The 23,617-nt window shown below is 35.1% G+C and overlaps 1 protein-coding gene and 1 long non-coding RNA gene across 3 annotated transcripts in view; both read left to right on the top strand.

Moving 5' to 3' along the window:
• The first annotated feature begins 1,944 nt into the window (after positions 1–1,944).
• Positions 1,945–23,617, top strand: part of LOC126967380 (fructose-bisphosphate aldolase) — a 31,732-nt gene continuing 10,059 nt past the window's right edge. Inside the window, exons 1-6 of one of the 2 annotated variants that reach the window (XM_050811822.1) lie at positions 1,945–2,072; positions 7,320–7,436; positions 9,780–9,871; positions 12,724–12,898; positions 21,647–21,850; positions 23,451–23,566. In XM_050811822.1, coding sequence (XP_050667779.1) covers positions 7,325–7,436; positions 9,780–9,871; positions 12,724–12,898; positions 21,647–21,850; positions 23,451–23,566 — 699 coding nt within the window. In that variant the 5' untranslated portion in view covers positions 1,945–2,072; positions 7,320–7,324. Of the gene's footprint in view, positions 2,073–7,319; positions 7,437–9,779; positions 9,872–12,723; positions 12,899–21,646; positions 21,851–23,450; positions 23,567–23,617 lie in introns of those variants that run through there. The other variant, XM_050811821.1, reaches the window with a different exon arrangement.
• The window catches only part of LOC126967401 (uncharacterized), a 557,714-nt gene continuing 539,802 nt past the window's right edge, over positions 5,706–23,617 (top strand). The window contains exon 1 of the long non-coding RNA XR_007729986.1: positions 5,706–5,930. This is a non-coding gene — a long non-coding RNA (uncharacterized LOC126967401). The remainder of the gene's footprint in view (positions 5,931–23,617) is intronic.

Genomic DNA, 23,617 nt, shown 5'->3' with positions numbered 1-23,617 from the left:
GTCACGCGTGTGCGTTCTGGCATTTCGTTGACCTTCGCTTCCCAGAAAGACTTTTTTATCTTTAAATATAATAATATAAGAGTGACAACTTTTACACAAATTATCTTGCCCCAAGCACAAGACAACGATATATTTAATACAATACTTAAACATACATAAATACATATAAACATCCATGACTCGGAAACAAACATCCATATTCATCATGTAAATGATTGCCCTACTGGGATTCGAACCCGGGACCTCTAGCTTAGTAGTCAGGGTCACTAACCATTCAGCTATGTGGGTCGTCAATTTATATATATATGTATATATGTCGTATATTTCTTGAATGCGTGTGTAAACAGTCTGAACTCCTAAACGGCTGAACCGATTTAAATGAATTTGATTTTTCTGTGTGTCTTCAGGTGGATTCGAGAATGGTTTAGATTCACAATTATTGAACTACTATTCCTAAGCGGCTGGAAAGATTTTGGTAAAATTTTATATGTACATTTGTTTGGACTGAAAATCGGTCGTAATCTATTGTTTATACCCCAAAAAAAATTGAGGAGAGGAGATATCTCATTTTTCTTTGAGTTTGTGCTGCGAGCGAGCTAGTGACGCGGCAGAGCGGATATGTTAGATGTCTGTAGAGTGTATGCAGGGGTCGCCCACAGCAGATTAATTGATCGGTGGTGACCTTTCGAGCGGTCTAATGCCTTCCAATTTACCATGGATGGCAAGGCGTTCTATGGACTGGCTGCCAAGTCTCGATACGTGTCCGCAGAAGGCGAGTTTACGGGACTACTATGGCAGATAAACGCTGTTTGATTATATTTCCTGGAGTATCGAAACGCTTCTGCGAACTTCGGTCCACGACACGTGAAGCATCCTTCTCGAGCACCATATTTCCAGAGTGTCTTTCTTCTTCTTTTCTAGCTCTTGCAATGTTCACATTTCGGCGACATACAAAAAAGCCTGGTCCTTGTGGCTTTTGTAATTTTTCTGTTTGTCCATATTTTGGTTATTTTGTCCACCGTAGTGCTTGTCATAGCCATAGGTCCCTTACGCCTTTCTATTTCACCAATGCATCCACCATTGTTCGAGATTAAACTTCCAAGATATTAGTACTTAAGATTGGACTATTGTGCGCTTCGCAATCTGAGCGACTGCTGGTGGATTATAATGTGACCTCTAACAAAGAGAGGTGGTGAAATATTGCGAGGCTTAACACATCTACCCCTATTGAATCTTTTCATAACCACGACTGCTCTGTCAAGAGCGTATCGGCCAAGAGAGAGAGTGAGTAGTAGTTATTTATGTGGGAGTGGGTACTGGGAAAGTTTTATGCGTAAGCTTATCTTCCAAATGTTTTAAGTTTTCTTAAGTATACCTAATTCCGCCAATATTTGTCTTCAAACAATTCGACACGTGTTTCGCCTCTGCACGAGGCATCCTCATAACATGTAGATTCGCTAAATTCTGGCACGAGACTCCGTCTCGTGTCGAATTGCTTAAAGACAAATATTGGCGGAATTAACACTTAAGAAAACTTAAAACATTTGGATAATTATGGATTTCCGCAAAGCAACGCCTACTTCAATAAATTTTCTAAATTTATCTTTTCAGAGCCACAAATTGATTTAAATTTTAATGGTGGAAGAGATAAGATTAAATGCAAGTCAATAAAAATTCTGTAGATACGAACTATGAATATGCCATGATTATATTCTGTTTTCCAACAATAATAAGTGGGCGTAATCAAGAAATCTGCAGTTTGCATCATTTTTGCATAAAAGCGTCATCTATAATACCACTAAATAAACACATCAACATGTACAAACACCTAAACGTAATACATAAGTATGGTATGTTGTAAATATTAGTAGTACCTTTGGTAATACAATTATAAATCACTAGATGGAGCGCTAATGGAACATATACTATAACAAACATGCGCAAAGTTAACAGACCTTCAAATGACCTTTAGCCGTGTCTTGTTCTAAATAAATGACATTTTTGACAGTTGCGTACGTACAGCAGTGGGATAGTGTCTTTAGCTTACAACTTATCACATAATAATTAATAATGTGAGTAAAACATTTTCTCTATTTCTAATAAATAATAAAACCATTTTCACTTCTTTCTGTCTATAAATGTCTTCATAAAAAGGTTATTTATAAAATAGTACCTTAAAACGGTTATCATAATGATTCTATTTAGTGATGTAACTTTTACCGACGCAAATGAAATTTCGTGAAAATTAATAATCGGTAAACAAGGGAAATATTAATTATTTGTATGTCAATTACATACCAGCTCATTCAAAATATGATAATAAATATATTGACACCGCTTTCCGTTTTTTGAGTCATAGGAAATACACAATACCATTTATGAATAAATTCTTAAGAATTAAACAAAAATTATTTGGAAAGTATCAGTTTGATTATAGGTAATTATATAGTCTCTTCTTGAATAGTTTGAATACTTACTTAATTAACCTCTAAAAAGGCATTGCTTATCCTCACTAATTTGTCCTAATAGGTCTCAATAATACTATAGACATTCAAATACAAAATTAAATCAAATTTGTACCTAGTAGGTACTTGCCTGTATTAAATATTAATGTCTGCCTTTCATTGACCTTTGAAGGTCACGGTCACCCTGATATGTTTTTTTTTCTGGATATAAGAATAGTGTAAAAAAATAATTGCCGTAACTACTTCAATATGAATTACATGTGATTTGATAGTATGTGACGTGATTCTTATTTTTGTGTTTCTTTTATTTACCTATATATAACTTACTTACCCATAAAATGTGTTTGTAGCGATTGTATAATATACTTAATAATATAATAATAGTCGGCATTTCGCCATAACTCTTTAATTGAAACAATGACTTAAAAAATAATGATATTGAAGATAATCTATCGATAAATTAAAATGAGTCGTCACATCACTTATTCTTTTTTGACAACTAATAACTTTATACGCAGATCAATCATTGAATCATTATGATCAATGACAAATTATTGACAATCAGAAATAACTCGGTTTCGTGATTTTTCAATTTTCTGCCGAGAGTAATTTTTTTCAGGTAAGCTAATTGTGAAAAGTTTCATTGATAAAATATGTTACCTACACAATAATATTATATTGACGTTCCGTAATTTTTGACTTTTGGTGAGTTTATCAATATTTTTATATTTAAATGTGATGTCGAGTATCTTTCCTTTTATTTGCTTCTTTAAATTAAATTTATAGTTACATAACATTATATTATGCCGCCCAAAGGTAAAAAAGGCAAGAAAGTCCAACCCCAACCAGGGTTTGGTCCAAAAGGTATCAAATTCGGTGATTTTGTAGAGACTGGCCTTTGGTTTTTCCTTTATTATTTAATTTATTCCTTAACTTATGTACAAACTTAAGCTTTCCTAATAATACATACCAACACTCCCTTTATATAAAAATACTTAGGTGTTAGAGTCATCACTTACTTATGTACGGTGACTGACAAGTAATATCTTATCCCCAAATTTTATAAAAAAAATGCAAATTTTCCTCTACTCATTGTAAAACAGTCTATCACATCTATGTAAATTGTTGATTGACAAATTTTTAGAATTAATATTCGTTCTATATTCATGAAGTATTAAGTAAATGTCTACACACTACTCAGGTTGCTGAAAATGATTGCGCTTCCTCAATAGTAAATTTAATCTTAATTACTGTTGTGTCTCAGTCTCATTGAAGACTCACGAAATAAAGTACTCGCATGATAATAATTTCTTACTTTTAAAAACTAATAAATCTTGATTGTGCCAACACTGCTTATCCATTATAATAATATATAGGTGTAGACTGTTAAGGGAAGTACTGGCTCCCTAATTGAATTACAAGTCAATTGGCAATAACATCTGGTGAACACTCAAGGTTAAACTTTTAGAACTGTAACAAAAATTAAGTGTCTGTTCTTGTTTGGGCTAGAAGGACAGTTAATGTTGAATATCAAGCTCCAGTTGTGGCTTCTGGTGGTCTTGATTCAAGTCACCTTGTTACACAAAAGGACTGTATCATGTTATATATATAACATGTAAGTAATTATAATGCTTGCATTAATGTGTGTGTGGGTCAAATCCTTAAAGCGAATGGTTCCGCTGTTGGGCTCGGTGTGAGTGCAGGTCCGCCACGAACTCAAGCCCCCACTCACGACAACGTTACAACAGGAACAGTTAATGAGCCGGATTACTTACATAATTTATATGTCTAGATAGAGTCGCTTGCTTTTAGACAACCGATAAAAACAGACCAGGAATATAAGTTTAGTGTGTGTGACAAGCTATGTCTTACACTCTCGATTTGTATGGCACTTTGTGTTAGAGTGTGTGAATTGCTCAAAATAGAGGTTAGTTCTAAAGTATATATTTTTCGACGTTTTCACAGCTGTAATAGTCTATCCAGATGTATAAATGATCTAAGACTATATTTTAATTCTATTCATTTGTGGCTTGTATTAGGGCTACTCCGATTTGGTCTTGATGAGGTAGACCACCAAATACATAGGGTTTGATCATTGTTGTTGAATCTTTACAGTAATCAGTGGAACTTATATACAATAGATTTTTTATCATTTGTTATAAATATGTGTGCCATTATACTAAAAAACACACAAATAGATAGAATAACTTATATGAGTGTAAAAAATGTTACATTCTAGGAATAACTCATTCCTGTTTGTATGTATTCGTTATGATTAAATGTGATATTAAGCAAACACACTTGCAGGTGAGTTTTAAGTACTGAACATACTTATATAATCCTATATTATGACGTATTATGTTATATAAAGATTATATAATAATTATGTTCTTAGCTTCAAAGGAAAAATTGTCATAATTTTTGAGATGAATATATTTAGTTACTATTTATATATGGCGGTGATTTTTTTTATGATAATAAGGGACGAAACCAGCAGGACGTTCAGCTGATATTAACTGAAACGCCCTGCCCATTACAATGCAGTGCCGCTCAGAATTCTTGAAAAAATAAAAAATTCTGAGGGGCACTACAATTGCGCTCGTCACCTTGAGACATAAGATGTTAAGTCTCATTTGCCCAGTAATTTAACTAGCTACGGTGACCTTCAGACCGAAACATAGTAACACATTACTGCTTCACGGCAGAAATAGGTGCCATACCCATAATCTAGCAGGCATCCTGTGCAAAGGAGCTGTAAGACTAGTCAAATTTGTATTTATTGAGTTGTAATTTCCTTCTAACTTCAACTCCTTCTAACTCAACCTTCAAAAGGTACTGATTTTAATAATTATTACCTCATGAACATCTACGTCACTCGCTACTTGTATGATGAAATACTTAAACAATTATTTTTGTTTCAACTTGATGAAAATATACACTATAACTGGCTGCATAAAAACTCATTAATAATAGTCTTACCCAAGTGATATGATGTTCCAAATTTAAATTTGTTTTCAGTCATAATTCTTTGACACCTTGATAGATATTTGACATGAAAATTTATGTGACTTTTTGAGTTTACTATGTCATGTCGAGTATCTTTCCTTTTATTTCTTTTTAGATAATTTTTTTGTAAGATAATAAAAAATGCCACCCAAAAAGAAAAAGGGCAAAAAGGGTCCCCCGGAATCGGGGTGGATGCCTGGTTTTGGCACCAAAGGTAAAAGTTGAATTTTTATGATTAATTGAAGAATTATTGTGATAGTGCTGAGAAAGGTCTTCCTAGTCGCCTAGTCAATAATGAAGTTGAAGAAGTCAGAAAACCAGTGGCAGGCTTATGGGTACCACAACGGTGCCTATTTCTGCCGTGAACCAGTAATATGTAAACATTACTGTTTCGGTCTGAAGGGTGCCGCAGCTAGTGAAATTACTGGGCAAATGAGACTTAACATCTTATGTCTCAAGGTGACGAGCGCAATTGTAGTGCCACTCAGAATTTTTGGGCTTTTCAAGATCCTGAGTGGCACTACATTGTAATGGGCAGGGCTTATCAATTATCATCAGCTGAACGTCCTGCTCGTCTCGTCCCGTATTTTCATAAAAAAAAAGAAAAGAAGATAATATGTGGGAAGAACTGAGTGTACCTACGGGAGTGTGTAGTGATCACCATAGCCCGTATCTCTAACAACAGAGGAATCACAGAATAATGAAAAAGGGGCAATATTCTAGCTTAATGTGCTGAGATGGTTTGGCCATGTCGGGAGAATGAATGAAGATGAACGATTGACTAAGAAAGTGTATGAGGCCGGTGTGAATGAAAGTGTTGGAAAGGGTAGACCTAGGCGGACGTTTCGAGATCAAATCAGGGACGTCTTGGAAAAAGGCCAGGTCAAGAGTACCCTAAACCGGAGAGCATGTATGAAAGGAATAATGAAAGTGGACGAAGCGAAACAAGTATGTAAGGATCGTAGCAAGTGGAAAGAAGTGGTCTCTGCCTACCCCTACGGGAAAGAGGCGTGATTATATGTATGTATGTATGTATTAGTTGTTATTTGACCTTAGACGGAGGTGTGTCAAATTTAAATACATTATCATAAGCGTAACACACTATGATGGAGTTGTTTTGAAACTGATCAGAATATTTTGTAGATATAATTACCTAATGTGCGATAATTTTGTTGTTGCTATCCAATTATTATTTAAATATAATTTGACATATTGACTAGTGTTGTTGAGAGACTGATAGGAGACGGTTGTGTTAGGTTGTTCTGTGTCAATTTATTTATTGTGAGTATATATTATTTATTCATAGAAATAATACTTCTCTGCCGTTATATTACTAACGTGTGAAATAATAATGCCTACTGAATATTTCATCTTTAATACTTACTAGTTTTATGTAAGATATGACTCAGATGAAAACCGCAAATAATTTTTGTTTAGTTCCAAAAAAAATTGGGGAATAGTGAGAGTGTTTTTTGAGACTCAAAAAAGTAACATCGGCTTTTTATTAAATTGATTAACTCAATAGTTCATTAGAAATGTAGGAAAAGAACACCCAGTTGTCAATTTTGAATACTTTTTTTTAATCTTGTGACCTTAAGTTCTTGTGACCTTCGAAGTGAAAATACTGAAAATAATTCGTCAAAAAAAAACGGTCTCTAATTAAGTTTTGATTTATGAAGCAGGTCTAGGCGCATATTTTTTTTTTGCTTTCGTTTAACCAAAAATGATAACAGTGTACAAAAAAATATTTTTATCATCAGTATTTTTTTAATTTTTCTAGCTCGAAGTAGGACCATATAAATATTCGAAAGTTTGAACATGCTTATACAAAGTACCTATTTGTTACAGCCACAATGAGTACCTACTTCCAATACCCAACTCCTGAGGTCCAGCAGGAGCTCAAGAAGATTGCCCAGGCGATTGTAGCTCCTGGCAAGGGTATCCTCGCTGCAGATGAGTCAACTGGTAAGCATTATTTTGGCAAACTATAATGTACTATGATCTAGAATCTAGATGATTCTGGTGTGGCTGGTAACTCCAGCTTAGTATCTCATATTTTCACTCCATCCATCCATTTATCTACTGTGGTAGATTTTTCATCACATTTACTCGTTACGTCAGCTTAAATACAGGCTACGGTGGGTCATTTTTAATTGTAAACTTAAATTTTCTTAATTTTAATAATCTATCAAATTTACTTAACAATTTTTCATAATAAAGGCAAAATATTTTCTTTTTTTATTAATTTATTGATCTTACTTGTTTTTAGATTAATATCTTCATATCTATCATCTAACATTTACTGTGTACCAAACATTTTCTGAAGCGTGGTATCATCTATTTTGGAGCTTTCTAAATCGTTCTAGAATATTCTGGAATATTCACTTTGATAAAAATGTGTTTTTAAAATCACATGTTTTAACACCCGTATCTTTACACCCTTTTAGAGGTTTCAACTTGTATCAACCACCATATTAGATTGGAATATAGGGGGACACACCTCAATATATACAAAACTCAACGATAACCTGGTACCGGGCGAGAGGCCAAGGTATACCAGTTATGAAAAAAATAAGAAAAAAAATCTGTCATTAAGTCAAGCGATGACAGACATTTTTCGAAAATGTTAAAATTTCGACACCCTTTGTCGCATTTTTAGGTACTGTGATCGCAATTTTCACAATTTTACAGTGATTTTTTTAATAATGTTATCTCAAATTGCTAGAAAAACTTGCCATAGGTAGTGTAGTACATTTTTTTTCCAACGTAGAGTGTCAAAGTTGACTGACATAAATTTTATAAACCATAACTCGTTAAAATTTAATTTATTTTACTTAGTTAACAATGATTATTACTTTCATTTGTGGTTACCATTAATAGCACTGTTATTTGAGATAACATTATTAAAAAAATCACTGTAAAATTGTGAAAATTGCGATCACAGTACCTAAAAATGCAACAAAGGGTGTCAAAATTTTAACATTTTCGAAAAATGTCTGTCATCGCTTGACTTAGTGACATAGATTTCTTTTCTTATTTTTTTCATAACTGGTATACCTTGGCCTCTCGCCCGGTACCAGGTTATCGTTGAGTTTTGGGACAACCTGTATAAATAAATAACTTAACGACAGTGTTAAGTGTTCATGACAGTTGGCATTTGTCCATTCACCACAATTACAACTTTCAACTGTAAATAGATAAGCTTCCGTTTAAAATAAAATACAATTAGTCCTCGAAGAGACGAGAATATGATGTAAAGGACGAGGGTGATCGTGGAGGGAGTACTTTACTGTTCCGTCGATGTTGTTATGAAAACTACTGTTCCGTTGCCATTTTCTTACACTATCCTTTTTTTTTATTTTATGGAATAGGAGGACAAGCGAGCGTACGGGTCACCTGTTGTTAAGTGATCACCGTCGCCCACATTCTCTTGCAACACCAGAGGAATTACAGGAGCGTTGTCGGCCTTTAAGGAAGATGTACGCGCTTTTTTTGAAGGTACCCATGTCGTATCGTCCCGGAAACACCGCACAAGGAAGCTCATTCCACAGCTTTGTAGTACGTGGAAGAAAGCTCCTTGAAAACCGCACTGTGGAGGACCGCCACACATCCAGATGGTGAGGATGATATCCTAACTTGTGGCGTCGTGTAACACTGTCGTTTTTTTATTTTGGGCAAACGGGCAAGAGGCTCACGGGATGGGGAGAGAGACATCCGCAACATCAGGTGTCAAGAGATGCGTTGCCGGCCTTTAAGTTCTTGATATTCTCATCTCATCTGAATTCTCTCTGCTTCTCTGAATCTTCTCTGATCTTGCTAAATCCCATTAAAGAAATTCATATTTCTCAGTGTCCCTGACTATTCGACAAGCTCTGCGTTGCATACGGTCAAATGGTTCGAGCTTATACTGGGCTGCACCAGATCAGGGACGAGAACAATACTACATAATTGACTGGCCCTAAATCTTCTAGAGCGCTAGAATGTATGCCAGCTTGAAGTATTGCCTTTCTCTGTTGATGTTAAGGGGGCTCCCCTTATCTTGGAAGCCTATTTGGCTTTGCCATCAACATTTGCCTTATAGATTCCAGAAATCAACATGCTGATGAAGGCAAACGTCCCTACTAATTAGTTTTCATTTCTGCGCTATGAAATACAAAAAAAATATTTAAAGAATAAAAGACTAGAATTATTTACCATGTATTGGGTTCATTTACAATATATTTGGATAGTAATTAATTTTATTACTTATTACAATTTATCAGCAAATAATGGAGTGTGGACGCAGCCTTATGTCTATCTAACCAACAGGTACCATGGGCAAACGTCTCCAAGACATCGGAGTCGAGAACACAGAGGAAAACAGACGCAAATACCGCCAGCTTCTATTCAGCTCGGACCCTGTAAGTTGCTTTTGTTTATATAACGTTCTCCTTATACGAACTATCTTTGAAAATTACCATTTGAAGCAATGTTTTGTGTTCATTTTCACTTGGTAACTTCTATGATTTTTTATTCCAGTGAGTAGTTATAGTGTACAACAATAATAATTTATAATCATACAAGCAAATTAAATAGAGATGGGAGGGGGGAGATTGCGAAACTGAAGTGGCAATGCGCAGGGCACATAGTTCGACGAACAGTCGGTGAGGCAGAAAAGTCCTCGAATGGTCACCACGTACCGGAAGACGCAGTGTTGGTAGGGCCCCCACAAGATGGACCGACGATATGGTCAAGATCGTTTGATGAGGGCAGCGCAGAACTGATCGTCGTGGATATCTTTGGGGGAGGCCTTTGTCCAGCAGTGGACGTTTTCCGGCTGTTGATGATGAAATAGGGATAGGTTTAAAATGGCCCTGCTAATCATTCCTTCTCACAAACGCGGTACAAGTGCCTGTTAAAATAGGGCCAAATTTACTTATGGTACAAATATTTAAGTCAATCAAACTTTGAGCTGGGAATTCACTAGCTTTTGTTTCAATAAAATGAAGTGAGTATTTTGGAAGTTATTGTGATCCGTACAAGCCATGCAGTGCTATAATTGGAAAATGTATTTTTGCGTTGTCCCGAAATTCCTGAATACCTTTGCGCCCATGCCAAATCGGAACATATTTCATTCATGAAAGTATTGACATGAATTAGAAATCATGCCAAAAATAACTGTTGTAGTTATATTTAGGCATAAAATGCTAGAACGCAATTAATATGTAGTTGTTCACGTGACAGTATGGTACAGATACGTCATAATCATTATATGTGCCAGAAATAGGGTTGCTAACCGTACTCTAAACTAGAGTATTGTACTCTATCGGCCCTTTTTAAACGTAACGTATCTCTAGTTACGGATACATTGCTGTCTCCGGTTGTGGCCTACCTGAGTTAAAAAATCATAACTATCGTTGACTTTTCTGTTCCAATAAACTTATTGGCGGTAGCTCATCGTATCCGTACACGCTGTCTTTCAATGGGATGACGTTTAGCTTACCAGCGATAGAAGTTTGTATGGAAATTGCAATTCACGCGCCTAATATAAGGCGATAAGAATGACTTATCGGGTATATTGGGACAGCCTCAGATTATTGACAGCAAATTACTGACAGTAGAAGGTAGGCATCAACATACATATACTCGATAAGTCATTCTTATCTTGCGACGCGTGAATTGCAATTTCCATATAAATTTCTATTTCTGGTAAGCTATACGTCGTCCCATTGACAGACAGCGTGTACAGATAAGGTAAATTATCGTCGATAAGTATATTGGGACAGAAAAGTCAACGATAGTTACGATTTTTATCTCAAGTAAGAAAAAGACTGAATATTGGGAACGGCCGATAGTTATAGTCCATGTCGATAGGTTATTGATATATGTAAGTAAGCGTAAAAGGATAGATTTGTCTACTAGTAAGTTAAAATAACAAAATAGATACGTTATTGAAAACGGCCAATCATGTAGTCGTACTCTTTAATCTATAACACTAGTACAGTATGCTAAAATACTCTTTTAAACCATGATTTTTTTTTAAATTGTAGTGATACTCTTAAGTCCGTACTTTTTATTTATCTCCGTTGAAATCACGTATACCTACTCTATTTCTTGTAATAAAAGTTATCAACCCTAGCTAGAAACTAAGTAGTTTATTAAAACCACAAGCGAAAACTTTATTCTACTTGGCTATTAAGACTTCGTTTTGTTAATTCTTATGAAGACCGATTCTCATGAAATTTTGAGTGCATATTGTACCCAATATGACCTACAGACCTCTACCGGTCTGAGAATCGGCCAACATCTATTAAGCCCGAATTTTTTTTTCTTTTTTTTTTCATTAATTTGTATGGCAATGCAACGTTTGCTGGGCCAGCTAGTTATTACATATGTGTACTCAATCAAGCAAAAACGACTGTACGTGTTTGGATGAAATATGTTGCAAAGATTTGTAACTGGTTATTTAGCTTATAAAATGACATTCTTTAAACATATATATCAATTCTGAAGTCTTGAAGGTTTGGTTTATCTGTGATGACGGACAGTTTTCATCAGAAACTTATAATCTCTTTTAAGGTGTTTATCTGAAGAAGTTTATCACTTTGTTGTATCTTATGATAGTGCATTACTTGCAAATTTTTAAATAGATATTGTGATTATAACGATGACATATTTTTTTTGTGAAAATAAGGGACAAATCTAGCAGGACATTTAGGTGAAAACCGAAAAATTCTGAGCGGCACTACAATTGCGCTCGTCACCTTGAGGCATATGATGTTGTCTCATTTGCCCAGTAATTTCACTAGCTACGGCGCCCTGACGTCGTGACGAGCGCAATAATTGTATTAATTTGTGTATTAATTCTAGAAGTGAGGGTTGTCACTTTTAAAAACATAACAAATTGTTTAGATTTACAAGAGCGACATCTCAAGTCAATTTCCTAATATGCAAATATTGGGGTTGAGCAGGTTATCAACTGTAAAGTAGATCCTGTAGATGAAGCCACAACTGGAGAGTTGAACAAAGCATACAAGATTTTATGACGATTCGAACGGTTAGCTCGGTTGGTTAGAACACTGTCACGGAACGCGAGAGGTCGTGGGTTCGAGACCCGCATCGTTCATAAAATTTTGTTTTTCAAATTTTATTTGTGTATTAATCCTAGAAGTCAGGGTTATCACTATAAAAAACATAACCAAATTGTTAATGACTGTGGTATTCTATTTAGTGACTCTGATTAAACAATATTTTTGTTTTCTTTCATCGTTAGGCCCTCTCCGAAAACATTTCTGGAGTGATCCTGTTCCACGAGACGTTGTACCAGAAGGCCGATGATGGCACTCCATTGGTGCAACTCTTGGAGAAGCGCGGCATCATTCCCGGCATCAAGGTCGACAAGGGTGTCGTGCCATTGTTTGGATCTGAAGATGAATGCACTACTCAAGGTAGGATTTAAAGATGACATTAAGATAATTATAAATTTAAGGTGGATTTTTTGAAGCATAATATATTTATTTTTCTGTACCTACTTCGTAATTGGCTTTATTTTATTAACTAGTTTTAATTAGGTTTAATTTCATATTTTATATTAAGGCCGAGATATGGTATTCAAGAATCCTGAGCGGCACTGCGTTGTATTTGGTAGGGCGTCTCCCTAACCAACATCTTTTGGCACGTCCTGTCACTTTTTGTCTCATAAAAAATAAAACTTCAATATTGTATTAAAATTAAAAAAAAAACAGATGACTATAAATAATTAATATTAAATGTCGGCGTTACGCCAGGGTTTCCTTGACCAGGGTTCACCATGAAGAAATACAACACTAATAATTTCTCAGTTTATTGAAGCACAACTAAGTTCAAATGATTTATATAATAGTTTGTTCATTTGATTTGAACAAACATTACGAAGTAAGAAGATGGCGCTGCAAGCAAGTTTCGAAATACAATTAAGAAAGACTTGATGCATAAAATAATAAAGTTTGATACAGAATAACGATTTTAATTCTAATACAAATTAATTTGAACATTTCCACATTCAATTAAGTATTTTAACAATAAATAAAACATGAAACATCTTCAAACAGTCAAAACAGTGTCTATTAAATTAGTTAGACCTTAATGAATAACAGTTTTATGTTTACAAATAGCTATTTGTATTAAAATCTTATATATTTCAGATATATCTATAATAATATATTCATTTTAACGATAAACTAAACCATAAATATCAATAGTTGCAAACAATTGACGGTAGGTGGCGATTTGCGCCCATATACTTACCTGTTTACACCTGGCAGCCTTAACGTTGCGGCTGACTTTTTTTCATTTAATAAATGATTTCCTTTAAAATAACGTAAAATTGATTAAAAAACATGCGGGTGCAATTTACATTAGATAATAAATTATACTAAAATTATGGCTTATACATAGATAACTGCCTAAACGTTCATTTAAAATTAGTTTATTAAAGAAACACGTATTTACTGCAGAATCGGGCGGTGTTATCTTAGGCTATAGATACACAAGTAATCATACTCAATCGTATCAACAGGTACTCATCGCTTATATAATCTGCAGTTTAGTAATAAGATTATGACCTTGAGACATTGCTGTATTATTACAGTGTATATTTTACCGGCCAACCCCGATTTCAGGATAAATTAGTTTATCCTAGGCCAAACCAGTTCATCCTGTAGGCGATCGGATGAAACGGTAAAGACTTGGATAAAGTAGTTTGTCTTACAGCCTTTAGGACAAACCCGCTTAGCGTAGGCTGAACTTGTTGAGTCTAAAATGAACAAGTACATCTCAGGATAAACTGGTCTCAGTTCAGTTCAGGTAACATAATATATAATCTCTGGCTATTGCGCGCACTTAGCGACAAGCCAGTGCAGCGGTCGCAAACATGGCGTCTGCTGAGACAATGCTGTATTATTACAGTGTATATTTTACCGGCCAAACCCAATTTCAGGATAAATTTGTTTATCCTAGGCCAAACCAGTTCATCTTGTAGGCGATCGGATCAAACGTTTCAGACTTGGATAAACTAGTTTGTCTTACAGCCTTTAGGACAAACCCGCTTAGCGTAGGCTGAACTTGTTGAGTCTAAAATGAACAAGTACTTTTCAGGATAAACTGGTCTCAGTTCAGTTCAGGTAACATAATATATAATCTCTGGCTATTGCGCGCACTTAGCGACAAGCCAGTGCAGCGGTCGCAAACATGGCGTCTGCTGAGACAATGCTGTATTATTACAGTGTATATTTTACCGGCTAAACCAGTTCATCCTGTAGGCGATCGGATCAAACGTTACAGACTTGGATAAACTAGTTTGTCTTACAGCCTTTAGGACAAACCCGCTTAGCGTAGGCTGAACTTGTTGAGTCTAAAATGAACAAGTACATTTCAGGATAAACTGGTCTCAGTTTAGTTCAGGTAACATAATATATAATCTCTGGCTATTGCGCGCACTTAGCGACAAGCCAGTGCAGCGGTCGCAAACATGGCGACTGCCGCCGAGTTTAATGATGCTCTTGTAGCCTAAACATATTTATTTATTTATTTATTCAAGGTCCACCAACACAGAATACACAAGACAATTCATAAGATTGTAACATAAATTTCATAAATCGTGTTCCTGCAATTACAGGTGAACATATCATGCACATAAACATACAATTTAGTTGTTAATTATATAAAAGTAAGTTGAAGTCCTATAACGCTAACATGTTAAAACAATATAAAAAGATAAATTAATGCTACAAATCATTACAAGCTACAATACCGTCACTTAAATATAATCACTAAAATACAATATAGGTACAATGTATTTTGTCAATGCCTTTTTTATTATAAACATATGATCGGATCTGGTACGGCCTAACCATCGGACGCAGTCTGGCAGCGGACTATATTCGATGGTATATGGCATTGTCCATCGAACAAAATTTTTATTATTACCATCCGGACCGTACCGAGTACGACGCTGGACCAATAAGTGCGAGGTGCCAACCGGACCGTCCAATACTATACCATACCGCCGTACCAAATCCGATCATGTGTTTAGCCTATTAATTGTATATGGCACCAGTAGTCGACACGAAGTAACATATAGATATTGAAAAAAGATATCATGTGATTGAGACAATTCGATTGTCGTTAAGAATCATCAAAAACCGTTCACACATTTCGCTGTTACAAAGAGGCAAGCATACATATTATCTTAGATCATTTATACGTCTAGATAGACTAGGACAGCTGTGAAAACGTGAATTTAGAATTAACCTCTATTTTGAGCAATGCGTGCACACTTAGACAAAGTGTCATACAAATCGCGTGTGTAAGACGCAGTTTGTCACGCACACTAAAGTATTATTCCTGGCCTGTTTTATGTATGCAACAAGTTTACAGTTTGCCTCAAATACCTACCCTAAAATTACCGCCAGTTCTCGGACTATTAGCTAAGTTTTTAAATATTAAGTAAAGACAGTAATTGTGAAATTATTAAATTATTTACTTCATATTATTATTGTCTTATCTACATGATAGTTTGACCTACACATTCGATAACTTTGTTTTAAATTAAAAATCAACATGGTCGTACATAGGGCTGCCAATTTTTATTAAAAGAAAAAGAGCATAATTGATTTCAAAGGAGTTAAATAAAGAGAACGGACTTCCAAAAAGGAGTATCATTTATATTATATTTTAAATGACATTACATTGACATATTGACATTAGTGGGTGCGTTCAGAAACGCCCGAATGTGGCTTACGGCCGTTCCCAATACTCAGTCTACCTCTTACTTGAGATAAAAATCGTAACTATCGCTGACTTTTCGGTCCCATTAAATTTATCGACGGTAACTCACCTTATTCGTACACGCTGTCTGTCAATGGGACGACGTATAGCTTACCAGCGATAGAAGTTTGTATGGAAATTGCAATTCACGCGTCCCAATATAAGGCGATAAGAATGACTTATGGGGTATATTGGGACAGCTTCAGATTATTGACAGTAGAAGGTAGTTATTTATCTCTATCTATAGATAGAATATTGGCAACGGCCGTTAGAGAATTGGTGACACCAACATATTAAGGCTTCGCCGTAAAAGCCTTTGGGGCTGTTGTTGCTGATAGCACAGAGGAGGTTTTTAGTCGGTAGGGCTTGCTTACACCCGAGCCCGACAAATGGGCCCCATTTCGGGGTCTTCAATAAATGTATTTTCCACCTCTACAAAAAACAAGTAAAAACGAACATATAAACAGTAGATAGTCGACTGGTTTGGATATGATAATGGGTTTACATAATATTACATGACTGGTACTAATATATAGTAAACATTGTGTAAAAAAGAGTATTTTATCATAGCCTATTTTAGAGTACGGTTGGCAACCCTACGTACCAATGAACGAAATCTATCTACACTATCAATGTCATTAAAACTGTTTTAAAACAAACAATAAATATGCCGATAGTATAATAAAGATTCAAACACTTATTAATCTCTTAAACTTAATTTCATTTATTATTTTAGACGACATTTTTTAAGTGTTTAATATCTGCGATCAACAACCGTATCACTTTATGTCAATAAAGAACATTATTTAAACAAAAACCTAGAGATGGGCGTTAATAGTTTGTTTTATTTCAATCGATTCACAAAGATAAGGTAGCCCTGAGATCATTAAACTTATAGATAGACCATGACAGCTGTGAAAACGTTGAAAAAAAAATGATTTTAGATCTAACCTTTATTTTGATCAATTCACGCACACTAACTGAGTGAGTGAGCACAGTGTCATACAAATCGCGAGTGTAAGACGTAGTTGTCACGCACACCAAACAAATATTCCTGGCCTGTTTATATCGGTTGTCCTAACAGCAAGAGACTATCTAGATGTATACATTATCTAAGAGGTAGCCCTATACAAACTACATATAAAAAATATGATTTTAAATTTCACGCAGAAGATGTTACAGGCATCCGAACTCTAATATTTATTGGCAGTTGGTCTTGATATTTATATATATATATATGTATACTAGTGGACCCGACAGATGTTGTCCGTTAGGAGGAGTTCACTAACATACACATGAGCAGGAGAATTATATTATATCGACGGAATTGAGAATCTAAACCAGTCTCAAATTCACTGGAACGCACAAAAAATCATCGAAATCGGTCCAGCCGCTTAGGAGGTAGTTCAATTGTGAATCTAAACCATTCTCGAATCCACCTGAAGACACATAGAAAGTTTCATTAAAATCGGTCCAGCCGTTTAGAGGAGTTAAGTTACAACAGACGCACAAAAGAAATATATTTGTATACTAGCTGACCCAGCAGACGTTGTATTGCCGATATTAAAATCGCGATACAAAAGTAACTGTTGATCCTAGATGGGTGAAAATTTGAAGTTGTATGTATTTTTAATGCTGACTTATAATCAAACAAATTTAAAAAAAATGTCAAAAAAATTAAAAGAAAATTTAAGGGGATGAAAAATAGATGTTGTCCGATTCTCAGACCTACCCAAAATGCACTCAAAATTTCATGAGAATCGGTCAAGCCGTTTCGAAGGAGTTTAACTACAAACACCGCGATATGAGAATTTTATATATTATATTAAGATGTTTATTATATAATGACATAATATTGCTAATTATTCCCACATAATATTATAAAATGTCTTAGGTACCTACTTATACTATACTAATGTTATAAAGCTGCAGTGTTTGTTTGAACGCGCTAATCTCTGGTACTACTGGTCCGATTTGAATGATTCTTTCAGTGTTGGGTAGTCCATTTATCGAGGAAGACTATAGGCTATGTTTTTTTTTTTTCAAAGTTAGGGATCCGTAATAAAATTTCTATTTTGTAACACAAGGTGTAAAATCGAAAACCTATTTTTGCGTGCGCTGCAAAAACTATTGACAATAGAACAAAATGATGTACAGGGTATAATAAAGGCAATATTTTATTACTTATAAAACTATCGCGTGAATTATACTTTATATGGCAAAACAACGTTTGCCGGGTCAGCTAGTGATATTATAAAATGACTTAGGTACCTACTTATACTTAAATATTATTTTCTATTTTCTACAGCACAAACAGTGACAATTCAATCATGTGTTTCACATTTTTTAATTAATTTATTTAACACAGCCTCGTTATACCCACAATTTCGAAAGTTTTGAATTAGGACTGTGACTTGTGCAACCTGAGATAATTTACGGCCGTTTTCAATAAGCTATCTATCTTTAGTTTTACATTTCAATAACCTGTCATCTAAAGTCTTACCTATATTGGACTTAACTATGGATCGATAACATCTTGTCATTAAACGGTGACAGCAATTTATCCGTAACTAGAGATACGTTATTGAAAACGTCTGTTATACGTCTAGATAGACTATGACAGCTGTGAAAACGTTGAAAATAATTTACTTTACAACTAACCTCTAATTTGAGCAATTCACGCACACTAAACTAATATTCCTAGCCTGTTTTAATCGGTTGTCTAACAGCTAGAGACTCTATCTAGATGTATAAGTAATTATCGAAGTGTGCAAGAATCATGGCTTAGGAGTTCTTGCCAAATTATCATGGCCGTTTTGACGCACGTGAGTAACTCGTGCATGTAACCGGGGGCAGACAATAGGTACTTACAAGTCCGCTTATCTTTAATTTCTTATATAATACTAGCTGACTCGACAGACATTGTTCTGTACATAGTAAATAAAATACTGTTTTTTCAATGAATTTGTCAATAATATTTTATAACATCAAGAATCATTTCGTAAAATATGCTCCCTGTTGTTATAATGAAGTTGTTTCACAGCAGAACTGTCAAAACGTGCGTCACTAAATTCTCTCATGGAAAATATGTCCACACAAAACTGATAATACTGAAAATAAAAATAATTGTGGGTCCCAAATCGAAATAAAAACTATCATATCTCTCAAGTCGGACTAAACTGCACTCCATGAAGTAATTCCATTAAATCCGTTCATTAGTTTAGGAGTCCATCGCGGACAATCAACGTGACACGTAATTTATATATACTTAATAATATATTATATATACTTAATACCATTAATATTCGAATAATACGCCCCTTGCTATTTTTGGTTCAAGTTCAGTTTTATGGTTCATTGGTTTAAAAACCCAGTCATTATTTCCCGGCAAGCTTAATAACGTTTTCTACAATATTTTATTTTATGTTAACACAAGGAACAGATATAATATATATATATTATATATATATAATGCCTACTACTCGGCTAAGTCAAGTTAGTACATCAAGATCCCAGAAAATTTTCAAAACAAATGTATAAAGATATTCAAAAAATTGTTAAAAACGTTTGTGTGGTAAAGGTTACTATAACATAAATTACTTTCTTAATGATACCACAGATTGGGAATGTTGAAATTACCATTGGGAGGCTCCTTTGCACAGGATGCCGGCTAGATTATGGGTACCACAACGGCGTCTGTTTCTGCCGTGAAGCTGTAATGTGCAAGCATTATTGTGTTTTGGTCTGAAGGGCGCCGTAGCTAGTGAAATTACTGGGCAAATGAGACTTAACAACTTATGTCTCAAGGTGACGAGCGCAGTTTTAGTGTTGCTCAGAATTTTTGGGTCTTTCAAAATTCCTGAGCGGCACTGCATTGTAATGGGCAAGGCGTATCAATTACCATCTGCTGAACCTCCGGCTCCTCTCGTCCCTTATTTTCATTAAAAAAAAGTGGTAACCTGTAGCGAGTTCAAGTTCGAGACATCACGATGGTATATATATATATATATATATATATATATATTATATTATATATATACTAGAAATAAGGGATTGCCTTTAACTAATATTATTATATATTAATTATTATATTAAAAAATGGCTCTGTCGTAAATCCTACTACTCCACAGCTGAATATCTAAGTGATCCGACAGCCTGGGACTAGATTATGATTATTTTATAGCAATAGCAATGACAGTACAATATTCTATATTTTATTAAAAAGCTTTCTTGCGCCGATTCTTCTCTCTCAGAGCGTCATACGTTTCCGAAGCGGTAGTAGTATCTAGTATATTAGAAATAACATCGAAAAGAGAAGATAAATGCCATATTTTTATGATATAACTAGCTGCCCCGACAGACGTTGTTCTGTTTATAATAAAAAAAACTCCTGCGAGTGGAATTTCGTAAAATCCGTTCTTAGCTGACCTCTCCTCGGCGAAAGGAATATTCCTACCAAATTTGAAGTCTCTGAGGCTTATGGTTCCAGAGATATCGTGATGAGTGACTATATACGTGGAAATCACTTATATATTATTATAGATAGACCCGTGTTTTACATCTTGTCATTCAACTCGTTAAATATTCTATTTGCTACGTGCCTTTCGACTGCTTTTAAATTGAACGTGTATCGCTGTTTATTCGATTAACCACTTAATATTTCGTTCTAAATGTAGAACTTTATCTTTTTTCCATCTTGTTTGACAATCGAAACCGCTCGGATGATAAAATTCCACCGTGCAGTTTAACAGCGATATATACGAGTAGAGCTAAGAAATTTCGAATAGACTGTTTGAAAAAATCGTTTGAATGTTATTTTTTGGAAACTAAAAATTATGATGCAATTTTCTTGATGACTCCTTTTGAATTCGTTCTTTGTTGCTCTTATATTGTCAAAATTACGGTTTACAAAATACTGCCCCGTGGTAAATAGTTGGAGACCAGTATTAGTGACAGGGTTTCGATTACCCTTTGACTACCGGACCCTAAAAATAAAAACATGAATTGATTGTACAAGTAGTTCGAAGGATTTATTTTGTCGGACGAAACCATGTTTAAAGTAGATAGTACCAGTGGGAGGCTCCATTGCACAGGATGAACGCTAGATTATGGGTACCACAACGACGCCTATTTCTGCCGTGAAGCAGTAATGTGTAAGCATTACTGTGATTCGGTCTGAAGGTATATAGTGAAATTACTGGGCAAATGAGACTTAACACCTTATGGTGACGAGCGAATTGAAGTGCCGTTCAGAGTTTTTAGGTTTTTCAAGAATCTTGAGCGGCACTGTATTGTAATATAACCATCAGCTGAACGTCTTGCTCGTCTCGTCCCTAATTGTCTTTAAAAAATATTGGAATTGCATTGATGAAAGATATTGTTGTTTCCAGGTCTGGATGACTTAGCCCAGCGCTGCGCCCAGTACAAGAAGGACGGGTGTCACTTCGCCAAGTGGCGTTGCGTCCTCAAGATCGGACGCTTCACGCCCTCGTACCAGGCCATCATGGAGAACGCCAACGTGCTCGCTCGTTACGCCTCCATCTGCCAGAGCCAGCGCATTGTGCCAATTGTTGAACCCGAAGTTCTGCCTGACGGTAAGCTCGTCTCCTGGGTTGTTTTACTAAAATGGGCCCACTTACCACTTACCCACACATGGGTTACCCACACAAATTAACTATAAAATTAACTGGGCAGAGCCATAAAGGTAAAAATTTTAAATATGGCCCTTTTTTATGTTTTTATGCGAACTAGTTAATGTGACAAAGCCGAGTTATAGACAAATTTAGTATATCAGAAAATATAAAATGGGTTGCCAAAAAAAAACCAGGACGGAATATTTTCAATTACTTATTGAAGCGCGTACACCTTCCTTAAAGGCCGGCAACGCTCTTGTGATTCCTCTGGTATTGCAAGAGAATGTGGGCGGCGGTGATCACTTAACACCAGGTGACCCGTACGCTCGTTTGTCCTCCTATTCCATAAATATATATATGTATATATATATATATTTGTCATTCAATGTTGAGACATCTAGATAGTACGAAAATTTTATACTGGACTTATATAAAACTTATAGAATGTGCAGACGTAGGGTTGTCAACCCATGTTTAATATTTTTTCTAATGTAAGTACTAAAAATATAAAATAAGTTTTATTCTATTATTAGCTAGGTCAAGGTCGATTAAGGATCGGATCTTCTACTAACCCATTAATAATATTAACAAAAAATATAGGTTAAGGATATCAGGTTGTCATAAGAATCGTAAAACTAAATTATTATTGTTTTATATTTATTTATCTATTTATTAGGATTTCCAACAACAAGTACGCTAATAAAACAATAAAATCAATGTAATTAAATTAATGCTAAGTGTCTTATCACTTACAGGAACCATAGCATGTACAGAATTTTACTTTATTAAGATAACAACACACACGCTTATGTTTTTATTGCAATCATAAAATGGTAGCAAAATTAGTAATAATTAATAACCTGTTTGGGTGAAGATATTTCTTTCGAGAATGATTTTCTTAAAGTTTGAGAAAGCGAAATTATCTAAGGTATTCTTGTTATACTGATTAAACATTCGTGGCAATAGGCAGAATTTTCTCAAGTTTGTGCGACAATTTGGTTATGAAAAAAAAATGTTCTCATATTTTTTTTCCTTTTAGAAAGATTAAAAAAGAGAGGTGGTTAGGTAATATATATAAATAAAATATAGGTTCAAAACTAGTCTCCTAGTAGTACCTACATAAAATCGTGAAACTTACTCGTTTGTAAGTTATTTTTTATTCCTATAAAAACTATTTTTTTTTATCTGGATTACAAAGATTACGATTATTACAAATAAGGCACGCGTCGAGCAGGACGTTCAGCTTATGGTAATTACTACATCCCGCCCATTACAATGCAGTGCCGCTCAGGATTCTTGGAAAACACAAAAATTCTGAGCGGCACTACAATTGCTCTCGTCACTCCGAACCACAAGATGTTATGTCTCATTTGCCCAGTAATTTTGCTAGCTACGGCACTGGATTCAGACCGAAATACCATAATGCTGCAATTACTGCTTCACGGCAGAAATAGACGCCGTTGTGGTACCCATTATCTAGCCGGCATCCTGTGCAAAGAAGCCTCCCACCGGTGGGTGGTCCCACTTATGAATTGCGAAACTCAATCGATTTTAATTCCAGGTGAGCACGATTTGGACCGCGCACAGAAGGTGACCGAGGTGGTGCTAGCTGCCGTATACAAGGCGCTCAGCGATCACCACGTGTTCCTTGAAGGAACCCTGCTTAAGCCAAACATGGTGAGTGTTATATTGTACAAATACAAAAAAAAAAATAAGTAGCCATAAACA

This window comes from Leptidea sinapis, chromosome 13, assembly GCF_905404315.1.
Source record: "Leptidea sinapis chromosome 13, ilLepSina1.1, whole genome shotgun sequence".
Taxonomy (NCBI): domain Eukaryota; kingdom Metazoa; phylum Arthropoda; class Insecta; order Lepidoptera; family Pieridae; genus Leptidea; species Leptidea sinapis.
Note: the sequence above shows the minus strand (reverse complement) of the source record. Positions and strands in the feature narration are given on the sequence as shown.